Genomic DNA, 24,284 nt, shown 5'->3' with positions numbered 1-24,284 from the left:
GCATACAAGCAATCTCTAGGTCTTCTAGGTTTGAAATTTCTCTTATACGTTTTCTCTCTTTTAGGACACTTAGAAGCATAATGACTAAATTCATTACAAGTCCAACATTTAAAGAACTTCTTACCATGTGGTTCTCTTCTCACAAGCAAGACTATACTTTTTTCAATCTTTCTATCTTCTTCAGATCTGGATCTGCCACTACTAACATAGTCTCCATGGGTGCTTGCACTTCTGGATAAACAAGGACAAATACTTAATGCACTAAAGTTGTTTCCAACTCTTGTCAATTCTCCAAACTGCCTCCAACTAGATTTTGTTGCTTCCAATATTCCAAGCAAAGTCTCCTTGGTGAACTTTTTAATGTAGGGCATCAAAATTTCAATCATCTGCGCTACTCGTTTGAATGGTGATGTCAAAGTTTTCAAAATCTTCCACACAATCTCATCTTCCACTTTAGATCCTTCACAAGACTTAATTCTTGCAACAATCTAAGATATTCTACCAGTATAGATTCTAACAAATTCATCTTCCATCATTTTAGCCTCTTGAAACAAACATATCCAATTTTGTAATCTCATTCTTTTAGCATGCTTATCTCCTTCAAATGTAGATTCTAAAGATTTCCAAATTTTATGAGATGTCTCTAGTGATTAAATCTGATTGTATTCATTTTTAGGAACAGCTGACGGTAGTGCTTCTCTGGCTCGCATGTTACACAAACAAATCTCTTTCTGGTTCACTTCATTAATCAAGCTTGCCTTCTTCCACAATTGCTTTGTCACTCTTTGTGAAAAGCCAATATCCTATACCTATACATAGGAAATGAGTCTTCATCTTTTCCTTCCAGCTGTCATAGTTAACTCCATCGAACTCAGGACTTTTTTTTCTGAAGTGACTCGTCATTGATCTCCCAAAGCTATTAAGCTTTATCTTCAAGGACCTAAGGCTGTGATACCAATTGTTAGAAAGTAAAGTCCACCAATATAACTAAGAAAGGGGGGGCAAGGGAGGCGTGAATCAATTATCCAACTATTATAACAATTATCAACCTTATTAATCCTCAACCTTATTGATTTGTTCTAAAGATGGAGGCCAGTACCAAAACTAACATCTGTAGCAACTACAAAATGATGATTTCCCATGAAGTTCTCACAAAATTCAGTCTTAAATAGAACAAGTCAGATAGAGAAGATGCATCACATGACTTCTGAAACCAAGGCTAGGGATGTACGACATAAAATGTAAGATTTTCAAGTCTAAAGAATTGAGTTCAAATGCATGCAGATTGTTCAGCTTGTAAGAGATGGCTAGATAAAAAAGCATGATAAAAAAATTGTTTATGACATGGAATGAATGTCCTATCCACTTTTCCTCTCATTCTTGTTTAAAAGCAAAGTCCACGATAGAAAGCTTGTCATAACCTTAGGTATTATGAAGAGTTCACTTGTACAGATCAAACTAAAGCTAATGCATTAACAATTTGCTACTTTCTTACAATGTGACCAATTCCTGTGATGACAAAAACCAATTTCACTCCTAGTTGCAAAGCTAACTTGTACAAGAGATCTTTAAAAGAATTTAACTACTTGAATATGATACAATCATCCGAAACAAAGATAACTTGCATCAGTGGTCAACTTCTGAGAACCACTTTAAAAAGTTTCAAGTTTTCAAGAATACACAACAGTAGCTCCACAGCTTCATTTTGTTCTCAAAACATGTTCAGCCCATCTACATCATCATTTGGTACAACAAGACCCATGTAATCAGTGTCAGCATTTGGCAAGCTAATATCCTCATAGTTCAACCAATTTGCAATGTCTTCTGCACTAGGAAGTTGCAAATGTGACAAATCTATGGGGATATTATCACCGGATGTATCATCATCAACAATGGAATTCTGTAACACAGGCATTTCAACATTCACTTTTCACCACTTTATCACTAATTTTTTCCCAATAACTTGATGCCAATTATGGTGTTTGTTCTTTAGATGGCCTGCCAAGAAGGTCATTTTCTGCAGCAGACAACCAAGCAGTTTTGTGCCTTGGTTTGAGCTTGTTTCTCATCTCACCCTTTGCATTGGCCAGATCTGGTTGACAATTCCTAGTACAGCCAGATCTGATTATGATCTCTTTGGCCTTCACCTTGCCCTCTCTGTCTCTTTTACTGCATTTTCTTTTAGCCCCCCTAGGTAGAGTAGTCCCAACAGCTGCTGTACCCCTTAGGGTGCCACTTTTGTTAACTTCTTCAAGTAGATGTTCTATATTTTTCCCAGGTGTTGACCATGTCTCACCTTTTAGAATAGTTCGCATTGAAAAAGAAGTTGTACCTTGCCTTGCGTTACATAATTCCCAATCTCCATTCTCCAGCTTCTGCATATGTTGTACAACAATATGAGAAGATTGTCCTGGAGGGACTATAGGATCAGCTGCAAACACAACAAGGAATGAATGAATTTAATTGCTATACAAATTGACTAATTTCAGACTCAACCCGCTACCTGTGGCCATTCAAATAATACAGTTCCTGAGGCCAGGTTAACAAGACTCTGAAAGCTTTTAGTGTAAAGTAACTTTAAATCAATTATCTATTAACAAACGACTTTATGCCATTAGTACTAAGATAACAAGCACTAAAAGAGAATACCCCCCACAAAACAGAAAGAAGTGAATAAACTCAGCACCTGTATGTACAAAACCTGATGTTTTCATATCTGAGAGAGCATGTGCACTATCAGAAAGTGAATTTGCAGTGTCACCCTTGATAGCATCACCAAGTAACTTTGTATCCTTTTCCTTCAAGGATATTGAGAATATTCCTTCTTTTAAAGATGCATCTGAAAGGCACCTCCTGCCAGTTTCTTCAAACATTCTACACTCAGCTAGTGTCCCTTCAACAAAACTCTAAGTAGCTTGCTTTTTTACTTTGTTTTCTACAATTTTACAACCACGTGAGTTGGTGCCTTGCAATCCCTGTAAAAGAAATAATTCCCTCAGATAAAAATAAAGAATGATATTCATTTCTATATGATACCTTTCTCTAAATATTTTATGTGCTACTAAAGGTTGAACTCTAAAGCAGTTTTATAGTTTCTCGCAGTGGAATTTCTTAGGAGGTGAGAGAATCTTGTGGTTTCTGTCCAGATTAATTTGGGCAAACCCAAACAAAATTTCACAAGTTCTACAGAATCCATAATCTAATGAATTTTCATGATTTGAAAATAAATAGATTATAAATGTTTGTGTTCACTTGATACAAATCCTGACATTTTCCTACTGACACTGCAAGAAACAAGTTTAATGCTACTTGAGAACCATGCAGATTGGGGTGATCTTCACATGGAAAATAAAAAATACCCTGGAGAACGAAATCATTCACATTAAAAATTGAAAGCTGAAAGTGTCCTTTCTCAAGAGGATTCTAGGATTTCTAGTGGATACTTAACTATATGCACTTTTCCATCAGCATTTATAATTTGATGAAACATTACAACTTTTAGGAAAGCAAGAAATGAGAAAATTGATTTACTGGAAGCAATTTTGATTAAAATCACCTGTTGCTCGAGCTCATCCTTAAGCTTACAAGTCTCTATTTTCATTTCCTCATCTCCCCTGTTTTCTAGATCTGGCTAAAAGGGGAAATGGAAGCATATTACAAGAAAATTGTGAAGGAAACAAAAAATCTTCAAGACGCAATGATAGAGAAAAATTAGCTAGAAAATATACCATCAATTCTTGAAATAGTCCAATAGTTTGGAGTTCCAGTAATATTCGTTGATCTAGGTCCAACTCTTGTGATTGGATGCCATATGCATTTTCAGTATCAATTTCAATATGAGTACAATCACCACAAGGAGAATAGTCATTTGTGCAATGAAGACAGTCATCTTCTGGTCCAGCATCCAATTTTCTGTTAGTTTCATCAGAGTTTTCCTCAACAATGAAAGCTGAAAGCAGTCTTTGATAAAGTGGAACCATCCTGTCATAAAGACAACTAGGTTTTCCAGGTGTCTTGATGTCCTCTTTAGCATTCAAATTGCTAGAAGGCTTCAAGGACTCATTATCCAGAGACACATCCATATATCTTTTTTGATTACTCAAAACAATTGGACTTCCATTTGCTGGCAGCATACTACAGATAATATCAGCCTGGCAAAATAGGAATTATTTATTTAAAGACAGCAAATATGAAATTTACATAAAAAAATATCCTCACAATAAATCAATGCTAAAATATCAAAGGCAATTCCAAACTGTCAAAATCTCTACATCTATTAAAAACATTCAGCATGAGCCCTGGATGCTTAGTAAACAATATATAGTATATTCTACAGAAAATGAGCCATTTTGTGTGATAAACTAATTTGCCAAGGAGTCCACCTTAACTATTAATTAAAATTTAAGTATATGAAACTAATGAACTTTGTAGGACATGGTTCGTGCCAGTGCCATTAATTAAGCATCATTTATTTGTCATTTCACAGCCATTCATATTTACACGAGTTAAGCTAGTTCCTAACTGGTTTGCCTCTCTGGCCAAGAGCAGCATGGGAGTCTACAAAAGCATTATGAATCAGAACACCTGCAAGAAGTTTGAGGGCATCCTCTAAGGATTGGGTCACAACCTTTCCGTGGAAGCCAGAAATCAACTACCCACATCAGGTGAAGTGCTATATTGAGCATGGCAATGCATATCTCAGATTTCAGACCTTGTGTAGAAGAAAGGCATTGATACCAGAAGATAAGTATCACTCCCAGGCACTCCTAATCAGCATTCTGAGGCCAAACTACTCGAAGAAAAGCCTTGCGAATAAAGCTACAGGTGCCTGTAAGATCTGAATATAGTTCAAGAGTTCTTACAAGTTACATGCAATTGGTTTATATGCTACTATTGTAACCTGAGATAAAGTCTAGAAAACTAATTGCCTGTTTATTGGACGTATGAAATATATCTCTGTCTAAATCCTTGATTGACTGAGTCCCTATTCTGGGCTGTAGAAAGTTATTCAAATTGTATTATGGGCAGACATCCTGAGTAAGACAAGCATATGGTATTTGAATTGTATAATGGACGAACGGTCTAAATAATACTAGCATATGTTGTTTCTTGTTATCCAAACATTGTATAGTAGTTGAGCTGGTAAAGTATATAATCTGAATATATTTGGGGAAATCATGGCTAATGAGTAATTGGTTGATCTAAAAAGCTAAAGTCTGAATAAGCATGATTTCTTTTGTTTTCAAATTTAAGGAATATACTGTATCTACTAGAAAACCTCTTTGCTTTATAAGCTACTTTGTTTCATTTTGGAGACTAAAATGTCTGCTTTACTCTGAATCTCATGTATAATAAAACTGAGATATTCAATGAATGAAAGAAATGAATCACCTCTCCAGTTTGATTACCAGCAGTAGGACATATAAGAATTGCATCTTCATCCTCTACCTCTCTGACCTGCATATACCAACAAAAATGTCAACAACAAAAGATCAAACAAAGATCCAATTGAAGAAAATGCTAAAATTACATAAGTTTCAAGAGTGGAATCCTTAAATATATTTATTGGCAGCAGTCATGCATGATAAAGCTATTACCAGTTGCTTGAGAAATTCTTGGTTGTCTTGAGTAGCAGATGCAAAAAATGGTTCCATTTGCTTACAAAAGGATCCTAAGCATGCAACATCTGACACAAATACTTCTACGCCAAGCTACCAGATAGTAAAAAGAATTATTCTATGCAATTGAGATCATTTGCAGGAACCTTGGTAAACATATAAGACTATTCACCTCAAAGAAAAACTTACAGATATTAGGTCAAACTTCCTCAAAAGTTTCAATCAGGCTAACTTCATAGAAAAAAATTAGGAATCTAAACAAAAGCATCATGTGCAACTTTTATTTTTCCCTAAGAGAATGTGAATTTAGCAAAATGATGAATTATAGCAAAATGATGAATTATAGCAATCAGCGGTTTCAGCTTCAGGCCTGAGAATGTATTCATATTCAAAATTATTTCCAATTTTCTTATCCTTAATCCAGTAAGACTCAAATTCATACCACTTGCATTATTAGAAGCATTAACAGTTGCCAGGAGTTCTTCCCTATCATCCAAATCCCCTACAAAGATCACCAGCCAGCATTAACATAATATGACAGTAGAGAACAATGTTTCTCAATTTACATAGAAAGAAAACACTCAATTATCAAATAATAACTGCAGCATGCCTGTAAGTTTTGATAATCCATTCTTAATTGGACACCTTGGTTGGATAACTCCATTTCGATTCAATGAAGAATTTCTGGTTGGAGATTGACTTGTCCTACTGAACAAACCGAGAAGCTACTATCATTCATGCAAATATAATGGCCAATTCTTTAAAATTATTCTTAAGTATTTAATCATGCAAAAATTAAAATGTTTTAAATAATAAAATTACTAACCTTGCTACATTATCAGTAACTAGCCTTGTGCTTCTTAGTTTCTTTCTAGGTGCAGGATTTTCAAGGTTTCCACTTATAGGACCATTCATTCTAAGAGAAGTGCTATCCTTCCCACTCTTTCCTGGTCTCTGGACACCATCTCCACTCACTGGTTCAATGACATTTTTTTCCTTAACTAAAGGCAAAAGAAATAATCCAACCTTTTGACAAATAGGTGCATTTTTCTCAATTGCATCTCCTTGTTTCTTCCTCTTGTTCTTGCACTTGTCACCAGATCCTGATTCCTTGCTCTCAGAAAAAGCAGGTAAAGAAAAGATATTTCTAGTCTTTAATCTGCTGTGCTAGAAAGCATTATTGTTGGAAGAGCATCTTAGATTACTTTGGTCACTGCTTTCAATTGAATTAGGTATTAAAGACCTCTCCAACAAATTTGGTAAATTGTCATGATTCAAAATTAGAGGCATCAAATTTGTTCTTTTTATATGTTGACGTTTTCGTGGCTTTTGTTCAGACCAGTGGATAGCAGGGGTTGATGAGAATCCTGATGACAATGATTGCTTGCAACTATTTAAGCCACCAGTGCTCTGAACTCTATTTGGATTTGAAGTCCGTTCACGGTTATCAAATAGTGGAGAGGTGTGTGGAACATTTGGAGATAATTTCACAAAAGAACAACCACCCTTTCCTTTTGCAGGGTTTGCTGCATGATTTTTGTTGCAGATATTGGACCTGAATACAATAACATACAGATATTGAATGTTAAGACATTAGCAAGACAAGCTCAAAATTGAGGAAGAATTCTGAGCATTGACAGGAGAGCTAGTGAAGTGTATAACCTTATTTCCACTAGACCAAGATCAGATAATGTATGATAACAGAATCTAGATTCTAGATCCATCTTCAAAATTGGCAGATTCAATAACTTATGAGCCTAAGATAATTAAAAAGTAAATGTCACCATTGATATTTTCATGATGATACAAAGTATTCTTCTTTTTGTTGAGTTATTAACAGAGACTGAAAAGTCCTAAATCTTTTGACCATTTCAATGAAATTTGGTGTTAAGCAAAACATTTGTATTTAACTTTCCACTAATCATTTGAAATGGAACCTCTTTTTGAACTTAGTTTAATACATATCATCTCTGAATCAATATATATGCATAACAATTATACAATCTGAAGAATAGGAGTGGTAGAAACTCCTTCACAAAGCAAAGGTTCCTATGCTTTTGATAAAAGTCTTATAGAAACCAAACAAATTGGATAATATCCAAATCTGATAATAGGATTCTAATCAATATTAAACCAATGGTTTTCACTCTGTGACAAAATTAGGTACAATACAGTAAATCTTTGCTGAGCACTCTGCTCCTTTTTCCCCTCTTATGTTTGAATAAATTTTTACCCCTCCTTTAGTTTATAAAACATCATCCGTTGATTTCCCTCTATCAATGACATGAACAAAAAGTGTCAATAGTTAAAATTGAAAATGTTAACTAAACAATGTTATAATTTAAGCAACAACATTAGTCATGGGTTGATGTACAAGTGACTTTTTTCACTTATAAAAATCTGATTTCCACTTCATCAAGATTTATCTTCAACATTTGAATTACCCAAAAGTATGTTCCAGGTGTATAATTTCCCTAATATCTCCATGTCATTCGACTAAATTTTTCAATCTTTTTCTATTTGCTAGTAATTGGATATATATACTTTTTATCCCACAAGATAATTATCTACATTATCAATGAATAAATATTTTCTGGAGTTCTTTTCTTTGTTGTTTGTTAGTTTACATAATACAATGCTTTTATAAAGCCTTTTAGATTTTGTATAAAAAGAATTGATAAAATCTGGTAACGCAACTAGAGGCAGCAAGCATCCATGATAAGGATGTACATTATCCTCAATGCATGACCCAATTTTTGCAATACAAAAAATTCAAAATAAACATAATCAGTTTCTTCTGTAATGTTCAGAAAAGTATTAAGAGTGGTGACAACCAGTAGAGAGGATTAGCTGGGAGCCTCTGAACGTACTAGCTGAGAAAAACTAAATTACTAGAACAACATTTGTACTTCAGAGGCAGTTCAACTAATAGCCTTAAACTACTGCACAACATCATTAGATCCTAATGAAAATCTTCATTTATTATCTTTGCCAAAAATGCAATACTCAAAATCTCTAACCACATCAATATTTGTGACACTACATTATGTTGACCCATCAACATTGAATGTAAACATTTTAGAACAAGTAAACAACCATCCTGAATAATTGAGATTAAATAATGTTAATGAAAAGTCCTACCTAAAGCTATGGCTTTCACTTGACCTCGAGTGGGTCTCAGAGCTGGGCCTTTGCTGTTTACCCTGTTTATAATCTTTATCTCCATCCAGCATTCTATTTGCTTCTGACTTGACAGAAACATCTAACTTCATTCCAGAATATCTTCTGATCAATTTTGCCATTTCCCAGCTTTCACTTCTAGCTGTCAAGGTCTTATCCTTGACTTTTGAATGAGTACTAACCTTTCTCGATCTCAATATATCTCTTTCCCTATCTATCATTATAGATGCTCTAGAAATATTGTTGGGATAGCCTGGCACCTGAGACCATTCATAAAGCATCAAGCAATAGATCAGATAATGCCTATTTTCTTTACTAGAGTTCTATGATCTATACTAGGCAGCACATGGACCTGTTCAAAATACAATTAAGAACAATCCTAAACTATAACAAGTTCCTTGAGAGAATGTGGTATTCAACTGCAGAAAATTATAAACCCAAGATATTATCTAAACACTTATCTCTCTCTTTTTTATAACTAGCAAGCAAAAGTGCTTGTCAAAAATTCCTACAGAATGGATGAAGGTACAAAAGAGAAAATTTAAAAATTTGAAAACACCAATTCAATGTTTACTGAATTTTCTCAACCTTCTTACCAAATTCTTGACCTTCTACAATCAACAGATAAAGGAAAACTAGCAAAAATTTTGAATGAGGAAAATGTTACAAAAATAGAAAATGTAATGAAACAGAGAAATGCAAGGATAAAATACTATATTTCTGGATAGGCATTTCTGATACAAACCCTAATATTCATCATGGGGATGCAAACTTGTTTATGTGGAACAGGTGCTGGTATTTCTATTTGAGACCTCTTCCTTGGCAACATTAGTTTATGATATCTATCTAGTTTGTCTATAGCTTCATCCAAAACATTTATCTTCTCTCTGCACCATAGAAATTTCACATTAACTATGATAGAAAAATGCTGCCCAATGGTATAGACATCCAACCTTATAACATTCTGCATAGCATCTAGGACTGGAAAATTGCAATAAACACTTTTACTATTTGAAAACACTTGACATACAAAACCCATGTGAACTACAAATTTTAAGAAAAACCCTTGCTACAATGAACCGTAATGAAATATTTTGTCTTTGGATATATTAACCCACCTTGAGAGAACTTTGAGACAACTCCTTACTGACTTTAGCTCTTCTACTCCAAGAGAAGGAGGAGGTTCAGTCTGCACTGGACCCAATGATGGAACTTCTGCTGAGGTTCCTACTACAACATTAGTCACCCTTTTCAGTTCTGGATGACGATAATATGTATGATTTCCCATTTGACAGTTAATCCAAAAGTAGAACTTGTGATAGAGGCAATTTTTCTCCATGTAATGACATATCCCTCAGGGCATGTTTTGATCCATCTGAGCTAGCAAAGAATATTTTAAACCTCAGATTCTTTGTCATCTTTCTCTGATATGTTCAAGATCTCAAATCCCAAAACTTAATCTATAACAGATAAATTCAGAGATTAAACACCAAGTAGCTGAAGTGTCTGACAAAAGCATTTAATTCAATCTTGTGTTCATTCAAGGAAACATCTGACTAAAGGTTTAATGTAATGTCCCCTTTTGTTATATACCTAAAATATTGCCCTAGGGCCTAAATGACAATAGCAATGACTAAATTTATCGGCAAGAGTATTTTCTTATTAAATTACATATTAGTAATTGCATCAAGTAAGTTAATTATTTGGCATTAAATATAGCAATGAAGATTCCCACCTATAGACACACATATTAGAGTTGCAACCCTAATAGAAACTTGAGGGAAGAAGCACCATAGAACGCTAGGAGACAATCCACCCCAATTAAACCCATGAACTTTGAACAAGTAATTGAACTCAATGTGACGCCTTGGCCAACAAGTAACAAACTCAATCAGTGCCCACAAGGAACTAACTTGATAGGCATCCACCTTATGAGTAGGAGTTCATATCCCCACATTCCTTGTGTTTCACTTTTCTGTTTCTGATAGATTTTCTTTCTTAAATCAATGCAAAATTATTTGTGATTAAAGTAATTAAAGCAAATCATCTAGTCTTATTAGGTTCCACACATGGCATGCCAAATAGTTCAGAAAAATGTATGTAGGATATGTCTCACTACTATATATACTTACTTATATACATACATAAATATATATGTGTATCTATCTGGATTCCTGATCCTATTCAATGATTTTCTCCAAATGAAAATCTTCCTTAAATATCTATCAAGGGGGATGAATAGACACTCCCATTACCTGTTTTCACCAAATAGGGTGTCTCCTCCAAGATAATTAAACCCTGTTTAATATGCATGTAGGTTGTATCTCACTGATGTATATATTTACTTACACGAGCGGGCACACACACACATGTATGTATGTGGATTCCTGATCCTATTCAATGCTTTCCTCCAAATGAAATTCTTCCTTAAATATCTATCAAGGGGGATGAATAGACACCCCCATTACCTTTTCACAAAATGTGGTGTCTCCTCCAAGATAATTGCACCCTCTTTCCTCCCCTGCCTCTTCATCTCATGTGGCTGTTGGAAACCACCCTGTTTAGTGAATTGTTAAGTTTTACAAGTGCTCCTATTATGGAATAAACTCTAAATGTAGTGATCAGCTTAGAGAATAGAGAAAAGGTGAAGTTTTATGAATAAGGCCATTTTCTTCTCATAGATGCATAACTAGCAGCCAGAAGTATAAATTTTAATTATTTTATTCTCTTTTAGGGACAGTGCATGTATCATGCTGGTAGCATGTCATATTTTTCCCCTCTAATTGGTCCTAAACATTGTTTTAACCCAGGTTGGCTTTCATTCCTTTATTTGCTCAGGCTTTTAGTGCCGCAATCCATATTCACAAATCCCTAGCCTTAGATGAAATGTGGCACTTAATTAAATCTTGTCCAAATCATAATAATCAATCTGATACATACTGATTCTTGGCACATTCGCTCGCATACTTGTCTATGCAGTGATCACATTAAATTGTGTCCCAAAGACAATACAAATGCAGATTTAAGATAAGAAGTTATATTAAGTTTATCAAAATGTATGAAAATTCTGGTTTGGTAGGTGCCCTCAATCCTAGTACACTAGAAGATTCGATTCAAAAGGCAACAAGATTAGAAATTACATCATATGAAGACTAACCCAACACCAAAAGTCTAGCCTCGCAACTTCCCTATAGAAAAATTGGTTTGAAAAGCATTTCTACCAAGAAATGACAACAGAGAACTACAAAAAGAAAAATTGTTTCCATTGTAAGGAAAATTTGGAGCACAAGCATGTTTGTAAACAAGAACACCTTACCAATATGCACATTTAATGGAAATAACCACTGATTATAGAGCTCCACAAGTAGTTGATGTCTTCTTCAAAGAAATTTTTAGGCTACAAGGCTCCTCAAAAATATTGTCAATGATAAAGAGTCAGTTCTTTACCTTGTTTGCATTTCCTAATGATGGATCATTGAGTATGATCCAAAACCTTGATGCTAACAAAATCCACACAATTGAATCCAGAAGTGCATCCTCAAAGGCTATGGACTATGAAAATCTAATGTCTTCCATCTGGACATTAATGCTAACAAAATCCACGCAGTTGAATCCAGAAGCACATTCTCTAACAACTCTTTTGCCTAGCAGCAACCAAACTCATACCAAGCAAAGGCTATCATACTCACAAACTAATGAACAACTTAGATGAAATGACTGATCAACTGTTTAATTTCTTGTAATGTTCCCTTTTGAATTGCCCTAAATCTTGCCCCCTATACTTGTAGAATATAAGACTATTGTGGGTTATACGTTCTCAGACTGCTACAGTAAAGTAGATGGATTTCACTTGATTCCCTTTTCCTCTTTTGATGCTGATTTCTTCTCTTTGGATGAGTGCTAACACTGGTTGGTTTGTTCCTTTCTTCAATCAAAGTTACTCCTTAAATTATAAATACCCTTCTCTTGTTGCTGAAGGGTTTTTTCCTTTATGGTTGCTACCTTGTGACGCAGAGCTTGGTAGACCCACAGATCTCACTGATCAATGTCACTTGGTTCAAAACTCTTCATGTTTTAAGCCTATATCCTTTCACTGGGCTTCTCTCAAACCCTCATACTCAACCACCAATTTCAATAATGTATTCCAACACCCTCTAGGGCCTTAACCAATGTTACATGGGGAATCGCACCCCCCTCCCAAACCTCGATGTACCCATCCCCAAGACGTCCTGCACCCGGTACTCACGTACCCAAGTACCCCCACCTCCGCCATTCTGCAACCATGCTGTTGTTAGTATGAGGACTTGGATTTCTATTTGACTTTTGTTTTTTGAATGCTACTATTAGGATGTAATTTGTTACTATGTTGAATGTTCAATGGTTCTAGTTCATGTTGCATTTTGGCTATGTTCAAGTATTTTAATTTGGTATGTTCTACTGAAACATCATTTCATAACAAGCATTTCAAGTTCTATATGTATACTATAAAACACTCCTCCCTGCCCTATCCTTCCCTTGCCACCATCCCCTGGCCATCCCCTCACCATCCCGAAAATAAGGCCCATTTTCCCCTTGTCTCGAAAACTCGTTCCGAAGTCCCACCATCCCAATGTACCCCAATACTGGGGTAACATTGGCCTTAACATGTCCCATTCAACAGATTTCAGTGATCCAGAAACTTGTTCTTTCTCAACTTGGCATTAACCCTCTTATTCAGCCCAAACTAAACCTTTATGTCCTAGTAGCTCTACCCAGACTAGTTTTTCTCAGTTTTCTCAATTCCATCCCAAAACACTCAGCAATTAAATTAGAGTTCTAGACACCCTTTTGGAAGTTGTATAACATACTTCAAGGATTCATATCACTCCTTTCGATATTAGGGGAGATCCAATGCTGTTTGCACCAATTTTAGGCCTAATTAGGCCAATTTTGCGAGTAAGTACCCCTGAAACTTGTCACAAAGACCTGAAACTTAGCACAAAATCTAGTTATGACTCCAAACTAAGAATTTTGTAGGTATTTTGTACAGCCATCCTTGTTTGATGGATCAATCAGAAAACCATCCTTGTTTAAGCCCTATATCTAGGGCTTTCTCAAAATGGCATGTACCTTCACTTCCAAGACCAAACAAAGGATCCTACAGCATGTCCTTAATGTCCTTATACACATTCAAACATAAAACACTATCCTTATGTGGGCAGATGTTCCAATCCAATACCTGCTCACACCCTTCACATACTCTTCTTAAGCCTTCCTTGAGTACTTTGGTGATCACCATCCAATACTGCATCAAAGTTGTTAGCAGGAGCATATTGAAGATGTTGAAGACCCATTCCACAAGAAACGGATGATGCAAAAATTGGAATGGCCTTATTCCATTGAAAAACTTACAAATTTATCAACAACTTGTACGCTGTTAAAGATCAGTCCTACAGTCTGTTAAAAAATTTCATAAATGGATTCAAAATGCCATAGAAGGGACTAGGAAATGTTACCAAAAAATCTTCTAGAAGGTTCCAATGGAGCTTGTAAGAGAAACAATCAAAATGCACTCAGAACTTGCCAAAAATCTGAGTTTTATTATTTCTTCATGAGTACAGTCCATACAACCAGATAAGAAATCCTCTCCAATAACTTCATCTGCCTTCCTTCGCATGTAATGTGACTTGTAAAGTCCAAACAAACTGGTTTGAACCAACTCTAACTTTCAAAACTTGTAAAAAACTTCAAACTAATGGTTTGGGCAACTAGTAGTTAGTTTTTTAATTAAAAATCTTGATTTTCCCTCCAAACACAATTTAATCCTTTCTAATGACTCCAAAGGCTTGTAAATGCCTTGATCCACCTAATCCTAGTTTAAAACATCTGAAACTCCTTTCTATGCCCATCCATCATCCTAATTTGTCAATTTGGACCATGTTGTCAACTAGCAACTATTGACCAATTTGGTCCTAATTGTGTGTTATTCATGACTTTATATGTTCCTGAACAATAAGGTTACTTTTGACTCCTATTGACCTATACCAACCCCTGGGATCATTCTTATGCCCAATTAAATCATCTTGGATCGTATGGTCCTTATTAGGACCATTAGGATTTTACATTTACATTCATTGGTTTCATTACATCATATGCCATAACTGGCTTCAAGACTTCAAGTGGTCCATTGGACTTATCCTTTCCCTAATCAAGACTTGATGGCTTCATGGCTTTGCTTGTTTGGTTGGGTGCTCCTGCACCACCTTCTCTTCAAGAGTGATGTTTCTTCCAAACTTTTGTGTGACCCATAACTAATCGTAATTGTTGTTGAGCATATTTGATCACTAGAATTAGGAATCTGTGTTAGATAGCTTACTAAGAGCGTTGTTTCCTTTATATCAATCATTGCTTTCTAATGTATTGTTGCTATTATTTATTGTTATCCACCAAGTGGCTACTTTTGCTAATTGTCATCCTTACTATATCATTGTCTGGGCTGCCTAATCTTTGCTGGTTTAGTAGAGAAAATCGCAAAGCCTTAGAACTAAGACTATTTTCGAGGGCATTGATATCTTATTTATGGTAGGGGTTATATTAGTCCACTCTTCATGAGATTGCTTGCGCTCGAGCAATTTAAAATTTTGACAATCAAGAAGATCTACTCTTTCTCAATTAGTGTCTTCTATAGCAAGGCCTTTCTGCATAACCATATACTTAGATGAATGATATAACAGCTTCATTGAACACATACTATTGTCTAATTTCCTGTACATATTAGTTTGTCAGTGTTCTCTTTACAATTCATTTGCAGACCTACATGTTGGAAGGTGGAGTCATTATGGCGTATCTTGGTAGGATGTTATTCAAGCAGTGAAAGATAGTCTTCATAGGGTTTAATATGTAGTAGTGCGAGTCATAGTCACTATTTTTAATAAGTTGTCTTCAGTTAGGATTCTGCAACTAGAACTTTTTATACTAAGAGAAATCATTTTTTCATGAACTTTTGAATGTTGTTCCAACTGTGAAATTTTCTGAAAAAATACGAAATCTTTTTGGCCATCTTCTGTCTTTTCACATAAATCTGAATACTTGTATTGTTCTTCTTCTCTATATTTTTCCTACTCTTTTAATTTTTACAACACTAACATTGACATCAGAACAAAGATGGATGAGAAGTTCAAGATCATATATTAAATTTTAAAGCGCATTCATTCTTATTTTGAACGTCTGCAAAGATTTCAAAGCGTCATTTCTAATGATATTGTGAAACATGGCATATCTCCAATAAATTGCAGATCTATTTTAGAAAGAATGCAATTCACGTAATCGCCCCTCTTCAGAGATGCCAGTAGAGTCTCATTTGAGTTAGTTAGCCAACATCGCTCTATCGTTCCATGAGGGCAGTCCAGGGAAAAACTACTCTGTACACCTTTGTTTTTGCCTTAAATTTACTAACTTGAACAATTTTACTGCACCTTTTCCTTCTTTGAATCTTAGAAAGTATTATTTTCCCTTCCAACTTGGTTTGCCGCTAAAATGTTGAGATACAAAATTGTGAGGAGAGGCATGATGTCTTGTATGCATGGTAGCAGCTGCTTGTGGAGGTCAAAGTCGAGTAATTTGGCTCGAGCCATAGCACCTGCCAAACGCTATCTGGCTACAACACTCAGGCAAGACTTGTGACGATCCCCGCGCCCTAACCAAGAAAAAATATATCCATTTCTCTGCATTTTGCAGTCCTCGCCTGAAAGGGCAGTGTGCCCTACTGCTAATTGTGAAAATCATGCCCATATTTTTCCAAATCGCGCCCATTTTCTTGTTGTTTCCTACCCGCCTTCTCCCTTGGTAATCGAATAGTGTCGAGCGATTCTCGTGAATTTCTCTGAAAACAATGCTAAATCCCTTGAGGCGTCAGTTTCTTAATGCTAATTCATCTACTACAACTGCCCATTTTGAGTCATCACCTCCCATCGCTACTGCCGTTAAGTGGCTCATGTTCATTCTACAAGGATTTCCAGGTAGAATTTGGGTTTCAAACCATTAGAAGCTGCATCCGCTTAGATTTTTTAAGGAAAATTGTAAGAGTCCATGAATTTTATTTCACTTTAGAAGTTTCAGCTCCTTAGTTGAAAGAAATATTGCTAAAATTTATTTTTTGATAGAGATTTATTAGCCGATAGGCTATTATAGGTGAGACTTTCATCTAAACCTGTCCTGTCACTTAAAACAACTAGTTGTTTTTGTTAATGGTTTGCATTGATTGTGTATATTTCAATAATTGCGATATCTTTTATTAGATCACAATCTAATTTACAAACGAGATATGTGGTTCGATTGGAACATCTTTTCATTCGTCGCCTACCTTTTGTACTTTGAAATCATAAATCGCACTTCAGTGACATTTCGAAAGTGATTATCAGTATCATATTCGGCTTGGTGAAGGATGGGAGGGCAAGGAATTGAATGGCCCTGGTTTGCAAGAAATGGCGGGAGCTGGAGCGAGCAACACGAATGGAGCTCTGTGTGTGAGGAAACATAAGCAATTTGTATTTGATAGCATTCTGTTTTCAGGGCATGACGACTCTGGCCCTGTCGCAGATTTCACCATGGGGTTACCCTGTTTTGGATGCCTCTTCTCCTAAGAGTCAAATAATTGGGCATCTTCTAAAGCAGGCCTCTCACGTCATTCAGAGCATCACAATCTATGCTTGCAACACCCAGAACATCGACATGCTTGCGCACCTTTGGCCGCGAATCCGCCATGTTAAGCTGGTGAGATGGCACCAACCCGTCAATGATCCAGGGTCTCCTCTTGGAGAGCTACTGCCACTTCTTCTCAATTGTGAATTGCTTCAAACCCTAGACCTTGCTCAATTCTATTGCTGGACGGAGGACGTTGTCTCTGCTTTGCTCTATTCCCCTCTATTTCTGTGTCTGCCTCTCAGAATCTCTCGTCTCTCAATTTGCTCATGCTTTCTACTGACGGTTTCAAGGCCCCCAAGCTCGTTGCCATTTTAGAGGCCTGCAAAAACCTCCAAGAGTTGTACGCTGTCTATGTCTTTGATTTGCGGTGAGCTATATTCCATGAATTTCTCTCTTCTGTTTCTAGGTACCGGCGACCCCTGCGCCGCTCGCTTCCGTGGCACCTGAAACCCTAGAGTGAGAAAACCCTATACAAAGTTTTCTAAAACCCTAGAGACAGAAAATTTTGGTGCGACCAAATTTGTTGCTTCTTCTGGCAGTAACCTCCAAGAGACGGCAGGACATACGCATGTGGAGCAGGGCGGCAGTGGCGTAATAGAATAAACAGCCAGGCAGGTGAAGAAAAAAGAAAAAGCCGATGGGACTAAAGATTCCATTGCGACATCTCAAGAATTTATATTCAAAAGGGGGCCAAAAAAACTCCTCTTCTATTGCAATTAAACCTAATTGTGGTTGAGATATGAGATGTACGGTATGCCCCCGCCTTTGCATGACAGTTTCCCTACACTTCGTTTTCTCTGGTCACCCTAACATTATGATGATGCAATTACATTACAATTCTCGTACTCACCCTTCCCTGAATTACCTTACCAAATTCCCGCTCTCTACAATGCGGGTAAATTCTCTTTCATTTTCCCAATGCACATACGCCCAACGTGGGTAGCTTATACAATTTCTGGCCATCGAACAAAGCACATGCCTATCTTATGCACGAGAGAAGTTGCGGTGAAAATCTCAATATTCGTGGACATGGCTGAAATTTTTTACAGGTACCTAGCCTATATAGCTCCCTGTACTGGTTAGAAGTTTTCCACTTTCTTGAGATGCAGTGTGAAAAAACAATATCGACAAAGTTATGAAAAAATATCAGGACTCTGGCCCAAGCCTTTATTTAATGCCCTCGTCTATTTCAATCTTCCTCCAATGTACAGGGAAATCTTTTTTTCACTATTGCCCATAACACATCAGGCTTTGCATTACAGTGGAATAAACAGAATGCGGGTAGACAGAATACCCATGCTTGCAATTTGTAGTAGTATTGGTGCTTTTTTAACACTTTTAAGCCGAATGGAAATGAACTATATTGACAGGTTAATTATGCTATGGTTTCACAATTTCCACTTTATTCTATGTTTTTTGTTTCTTTTACATCAAGGTAATTTTTAGTCCAGTGACTATAGCAGCTCCATACAACATCCTGAACTCTTTTACTTCTCTTTTGATTGAAGCAGCAATTTGGAGTTTTTCATTAGCCCATACAAGCCTCAGGCCCCCACTGATGGATATGTAATTTCTTCGCACTGTTTTTCCTAAAGATAAGATGTCCATTTCTCAAGTTCTAATGATCTAAACTGGAATAAATTTAATGTTTTCCGAGTTCTGATAGGCAAAGGAAGCCAATGGCAATGCCCATCGCAGACCAGATATGGATAGTAAAATTTGGTTTTGTGTGACTTAAATTTGAGGTTGGCACTAAAAACCTTTTATTAAATATCAGATAGTGCATGAAGAATCATAAGAGATGAGAAGATGAGGTTGATATTCTCTCACTCTTAGACTCTTAATCAATTTTGCTAATGTCTAAAATTGCTGCACATTAAAAGATCTGTATAGAACTTATAAATCTTTTTCTTATATTGTTAGATATGAACACATTATTCAATTTATATAAAATAAATTATTTTCAATATATTGGTACAATTATTTAAACATACAATATTGACTGATTTATATTGCCAAAATATATATTCTAGGAGTCAACCCAAGATTTCATGTAACAACTCATTTCTCCCATTTGTGATGGAATTGGTAGCAAGTAGCAAAGGCAACAATCAAAATTGAGCACAACCCATATGATTAACAAACATGTAGAGGAACCAGACATGGGAGTAAAGATTATTGCAAGGATTAATGGGGTACTTGTTCATTATTCGTACAATCTAGAGCTTTCACTTGCAAAACATTGTACAATGTTTGTTTGTTAATCATGAATTGAAATGGGAAAATAAACTTGAAACACTTGATTCCATCGCCATAGGGAAGTGCTTGGCCTCCTTGGCTGCCATTCTTAAGAGAGGCACCTCCAACGCACTCTTCTATTCCACCTTGCTCTAACACTCAGTATAAAGGAAAGGCCTGAAACGATGAGTTGAATGAAGGGCTGCTAGAGCTATTGCTCTCGAAATACTCACTGCGATTGCATCAAAGCAACAAAATGAAAGCCATCGAGGCAAGGCAGTAGAAGCACAAAATAAAAATAGTTAAATAATAAAAGCTTGGACCACATACATAGTTTGTTCTTAAATTAACTTTTCTTGCAACTTCACATTGTTAGATATTTGGGCATTCCTTTCTTAGTCCAACCTTCTATTAAGGATATATGGTTGTCAATCTTTTCTAAGATTGAAGACAAACATAAAAAATGGAAAATCCAATGGTTATATCTTGTTGGAAGGGTTCAGATTGTGTAAAAAATTTTGGCATCTCATGAAATATATTACTTCTCTACTTGGATGTTTGCCAGTTATTAGTTCAATGTGCTAGAAAATCTTTAAAGAGACTTTTTGTGGTCATAGAATTGATGCTTCAAATAATAACAATTGATATTGGTAACACAAAATGACGGGGTTTGACTTTTACAACTATATCAAGAGTTAAATCACTAGATAACTCTCAAATAGAACCAACATTCTCCTTTCATCAATATGAACAAGAATGAAAAATAATCCATTACAATTATTAGGAGAAAAGAAGAATCTTGATTGCAATAACTCTCACTAGTACTCCCTTAATATATAAGAGTCTATGTGTGATACTTTATCAACTTTTTATTGGCTATGTTTATGCATTTGAATATCCTTTTTCCCTAGTGAATAAAGTTGTTGTGTTACAGGCATTATGAGAAGATGTCCCTTATGGTGATGGAAATCATTTTATTTTTTAGAAATCAATTTCTTCTTATTCCAAAAACAAGCTACTCATTACCATGTAATACATATAATGTATTAAACTTGCAACCAAAAATCTGTCTAAAAGATTCTACTATTTTCCTCAAAGATAGTTTATTTTGTGAACAAAATACATACCAATTTAACAATCTTTTATTTTTGGTTTCCCCTTCTACAATTCTTTTCATTTTATAATATATATATATGAATTTAAAAATAATTAAATTTAACTATTTCAAATTAAGAATAATTAATTTATTATTTATCTTTAAGTTTCCTTTTATATTATATTAGATGTCTAACAAAAAAAAAATGTGAGCAATCGTATTATATAGACTTACACCTTTAGTCACTATCGGCATACCCTTGCTCCTTCGGGTGCAAGTGCTAGTTTTATGACAAAGATTATTTAGTTGTAATGTGTCAATTTTTGACAAACGGCTAAATTTTTTTCTAAATTGGTGAGACTTCTCCAGCCCCACTTCATTTTCATCTTCTATTATGGAGGAAAATATTCTAATTAATCCTAGCCCCCCAAAAAAATTCTTATGGGGATCCTCAACCTCAAAAATAGACCTGTAGACCCCCTCACAGACTCCTACCTAAATATGAGATAGTGCATGCAACATTGCTCACTTTTTGACTATTGCAATTGGATGATGATCATTAGTTCCCCAATTTCTCTTTGTGTTGTCTCGTTCAAAAGGCATTACCAAGAATATTTGCATAATTGTTGATTCTAAATTATCACATTTCAAATTGAAGTTTTGTATTCAAGATTTTTTTTGGGGTTTTCCTTTTCTTTTCCAGTATCTTGTTTTACATGAAAATTGAGGAGAGTTACTTTTTGATTGTCTTAAATAAGAGTTTTAACCTTAACAAATCTTTGTGTACATTTAACAAATGAAAAGGTAAAATTTAACTTTTAAAAAAAAAAAATCAATATGTTTTTTCATTTTATTCATAGAAATTTTATCTCTTTGAAATCTAAGAGCCAAATGTTCAAATAGATATATTCTATAAATTCATTCATGTCTTCTAGGTCTCATCCAAATATTCTTTCTTTAGCCCAAGTTGTCATTGAAAACAATCTTAGGTCATCTACCTATCTATTCTATCAATTCATTCATGTCTTCTAGGTCTCATTTAAATATTCTTTCTTTAGCTGAAGTTGTCACTAAAAACAACCTTAGGTCATCTACCTACTTTTATTTGTTCTATTTTCTGTTAAAGTATCTTATGAAATGCATCATAGTCATTAGTTCCATAGAATTAATCACCACTTTATTAACACAATATCATAAACAAAAATTTAATTATGAACTTACTTGTGATCAAACACTTTTGTATTTTCTCAATTTGTTTCCACTTGAATTCAAAACTACTACTAACCAACAATTTACATATGTATATCCAAACTAGTAACACTAGAAGATAAAAAAGAACTTATGTCTAGCTCTCCAATATCTACTTTGAAGAGACAATTATAATTTCCATCCTTTTTTTAGTGTTCTCATTTTATAGAATCCTGTAATTATGCTTGTTGTTGAATTCCACCCCAAAAGTTTTGTTCTTTGTAACTTCTTCAAGAATATTGTCTTGAAAATGCAACTTATTTTGGCTTCATTTACTTATGCGAGAGAAAATCACAATTTTGGATATTAACTTATATAAAGGCATATACTTATTCTCTTGCACCTCAACATCAGTCCTAAAACGTTTAAATGTGTTTGTCAAAGATGAGTATAACCTCTTTGTAAAGTCTATGAACAACCACTTTAAAATATAAAAGAATCACAAGCTCCTCAATTCCATGTGATAGTTTACACTTAAGGACTATGTTAAAGGTCTTACAAAAGATGTCTTTTCCTTACTCCCATTTACCTTCAATTAATTGTCTTAAAGTAATGTTGTGGTCTACAATAAAGTGTTTATGCCTCAAAACTATTGTCCCTTTAATTGATTATCTTTGTGTTTCATCGTGTTTGTTTTATTCCTATCAAATTAACAAATAAGTTTACAAACTTGATGGAATTGTTATTGTGATTCTATATTTGGAAATATTATTGCTGCCACCACTTTTGAAAAGAGGTATTGATGCCACCACTTTCCTAAAGAGTATATAGAATTATATTATTGTCGTTAGGAGAAAATATTCTAACATGATTTAATCACATGCAACTATTTATTCAATAAATCATCAAAAAGATGCGAATATCATATCCTTCTAATGGCGGTGCTTCTTAAAAGGATTGTGCCAACCATCTAGAAACCAGTTCTAACATCTTAATGATTTTCTTTGAAATTAAAGTTGCTTGAAAATATTTCTTCTCACTTAGTAGATAAATTAGGTTCAAAGATTCAGAAATCTTTTGAAAAATCTTAAGAAGTTTGTAATTTGGGATACTTGTGGTACGCTTTAGGGTTAGTGTCTATTTCAACTTCTATGCATTCATATTCATCTGATGTATCACTGATTAATGTTGTATCCAATCCATCCAAAAATGGAAAGCATACCACAAGTATCCCAAATTACAAACTTCTTAAGATTTTTCAAATTTATTTTATTTTAGACTAACATAGTTATAATAATCTAATTTTGGAATGATAATACTTGTCCTTCGTCAAACAATAGAAACGTTCTTAGATGTAGGGTTAGAGATAATCATTACATGAACATCATAGAAAACATTGGTTGGATGTAACACAATATGAAATGACTCATTTTGTACTACAAATCCTAATATAAATATTAGGCAAACATTATTTAAGAGATTGAAGCCATATTATGTAAGGAGAAACAAAGTGTTTGAAAATTCTTCTTGTTGTTATCATATTAAATTTGATCTTCACTATTAGGTTTATCAAAATTTCGTAGAATATACATTTGGCTATAATAATGCTCCTCCTAGTAGATGAATTTAGTTCATTTCATCTATTTTATGTGATAAAATAGATGATCATGTTGGCTAAATTAATTGTGTTAAAGGAAAATATCACACATGTGCTAATTTGGCTCTTTTTCCTTTGACAAATGATGATATTAATGTCACCAAAATGATAAATTGAAAGTATTAAAAGTATGTAAGGAATGATATTCCCTATAGGTTTATTTTTCAAATTTGATATATATTACACATAACTTAAATATTAAAATAATAATAAAAATTATTAATATGTATATACACATTAAAATATATTAACTTTTAAATGCATGGTGTGTGCAGGTTCAGTTGTTTTGGAGGGAAAATATCTCAGGAAAATCATGTTAGTGAAACATGGAATTAACTTTGTTGATTACAAAGTTGAAAATAAGGTCCTTCAGTATAGTCACCATGTTATTGCTACCTCTATTAATCTACATCTAGTTAAACATTGAAGTGGATGATGCAAGTGGAGACTAGATACCAAGGATCATGAAACATTATTAAGTGTTCTCTAGGAGCACATGGAACCATTAGGGACCACTTAAGATATTTCATATTTAGGTCTCACCTAGATATTTCATATTTATCTTCACTTGAGATATTTAAAATGTATGTTCATTTCATGTTTAGTCCACTGATATATGCATGTG

General features: G+C 34.7%; 2 protein-coding genes across 5 annotated transcripts; both read right to left on the bottom strand.

Moving 5' to 3' along the window:
* Positions 1–1,444: 1,444 nt before the first annotated feature.
* On the bottom strand, positions 1,445–6,834 carry LOC149528391 (uncharacterized). Of its 3 annotated transcripts, XM_089810683.1 has the most exons (8): positions 6,445–6,834; positions 6,229–6,326; positions 6,061–6,120; positions 5,392–5,457; positions 3,729–4,151; positions 3,557–3,631; positions 2,687–2,975; positions 2,274–2,375 (listed from the first exon to the last, which is right to left on the bottom strand). In XM_089810683.1, the coding sequence occupies exons 2-7, from the start codon at positions 6,280–6,282 to the stop codon at positions 2,907–2,909; spliced, it is 747 nt and encodes a 248-aa protein (XP_089666809.1). In that variant the 5' UTR covers positions 6,283–6,326; positions 6,445–6,834; the 3' UTR covers positions 2,274–2,375; positions 2,687–2,906. The 3 variants fall into 3 exon arrangements, with proteins under 3 accessions (XP_089666810.1, XP_089666811.1, XP_089666809.1); XM_089810684.1 differs by lacking the exons at positions 3,729–4,151; positions 5,392–5,457; positions 6,061–6,120; positions 6,229–6,326; positions 6,445–6,834 and having other exon boundaries at positions 1,445–2,431; positions 3,557–3,624; XM_089810685.1 differs by lacking the exons at positions 3,729–4,151; positions 5,392–5,457; positions 6,061–6,120; positions 6,229–6,326; positions 6,445–6,834 and having other exon boundaries at positions 1,445–2,431; positions 2,702–2,975; positions 3,557–3,624.
* LOC149528390 (uncharacterized) lies at positions 6,786–16,876 on the bottom strand. 2 transcript variants are annotated; one of them, XM_089810682.1, is made up of 3 exons: positions 16,253–16,876; positions 8,760–9,058; positions 6,786–7,173 (listed from the first exon to the last, which is right to left on the bottom strand). In XM_089810682.1, exons 2-3 carry the CDS (start codon positions 9,017–9,019, stop codon positions 6,786–6,788), a joined length of 648 nt encoding a protein of 215 aa, XP_089666808.1. In that variant the 5' UTR covers positions 9,020–9,058; positions 16,253–16,876. The 2 variants fall into 2 exon arrangements, with proteins under 2 accessions (XP_089666808.1, XP_089666807.1); XM_089810681.1 differs by lacking the exon at positions 16,253–16,876 and adding an exon at positions 9,544–9,673.
* Positions 16,877–24,284: the final 7,408 nt, after the last annotated feature.

The sequence above is a fragment of the Cupressus sempervirens genome, chromosome 11, assembly GCF_028749045.1.
Source record: "Cupressus sempervirens isolate cs-2001-9-10 chromosome 11, ASM2874904v1, whole genome shotgun sequence".
In the NCBI taxonomy this organism is placed as follows: Eukaryota; Viridiplantae; Streptophyta; class Pinopsida; order Cupressales; family Cupressaceae; genus Cupressus; species Cupressus sempervirens.
Note: the sequence above shows the minus strand (reverse complement) of the source record. Positions and strands in the feature narration are given on the sequence as shown.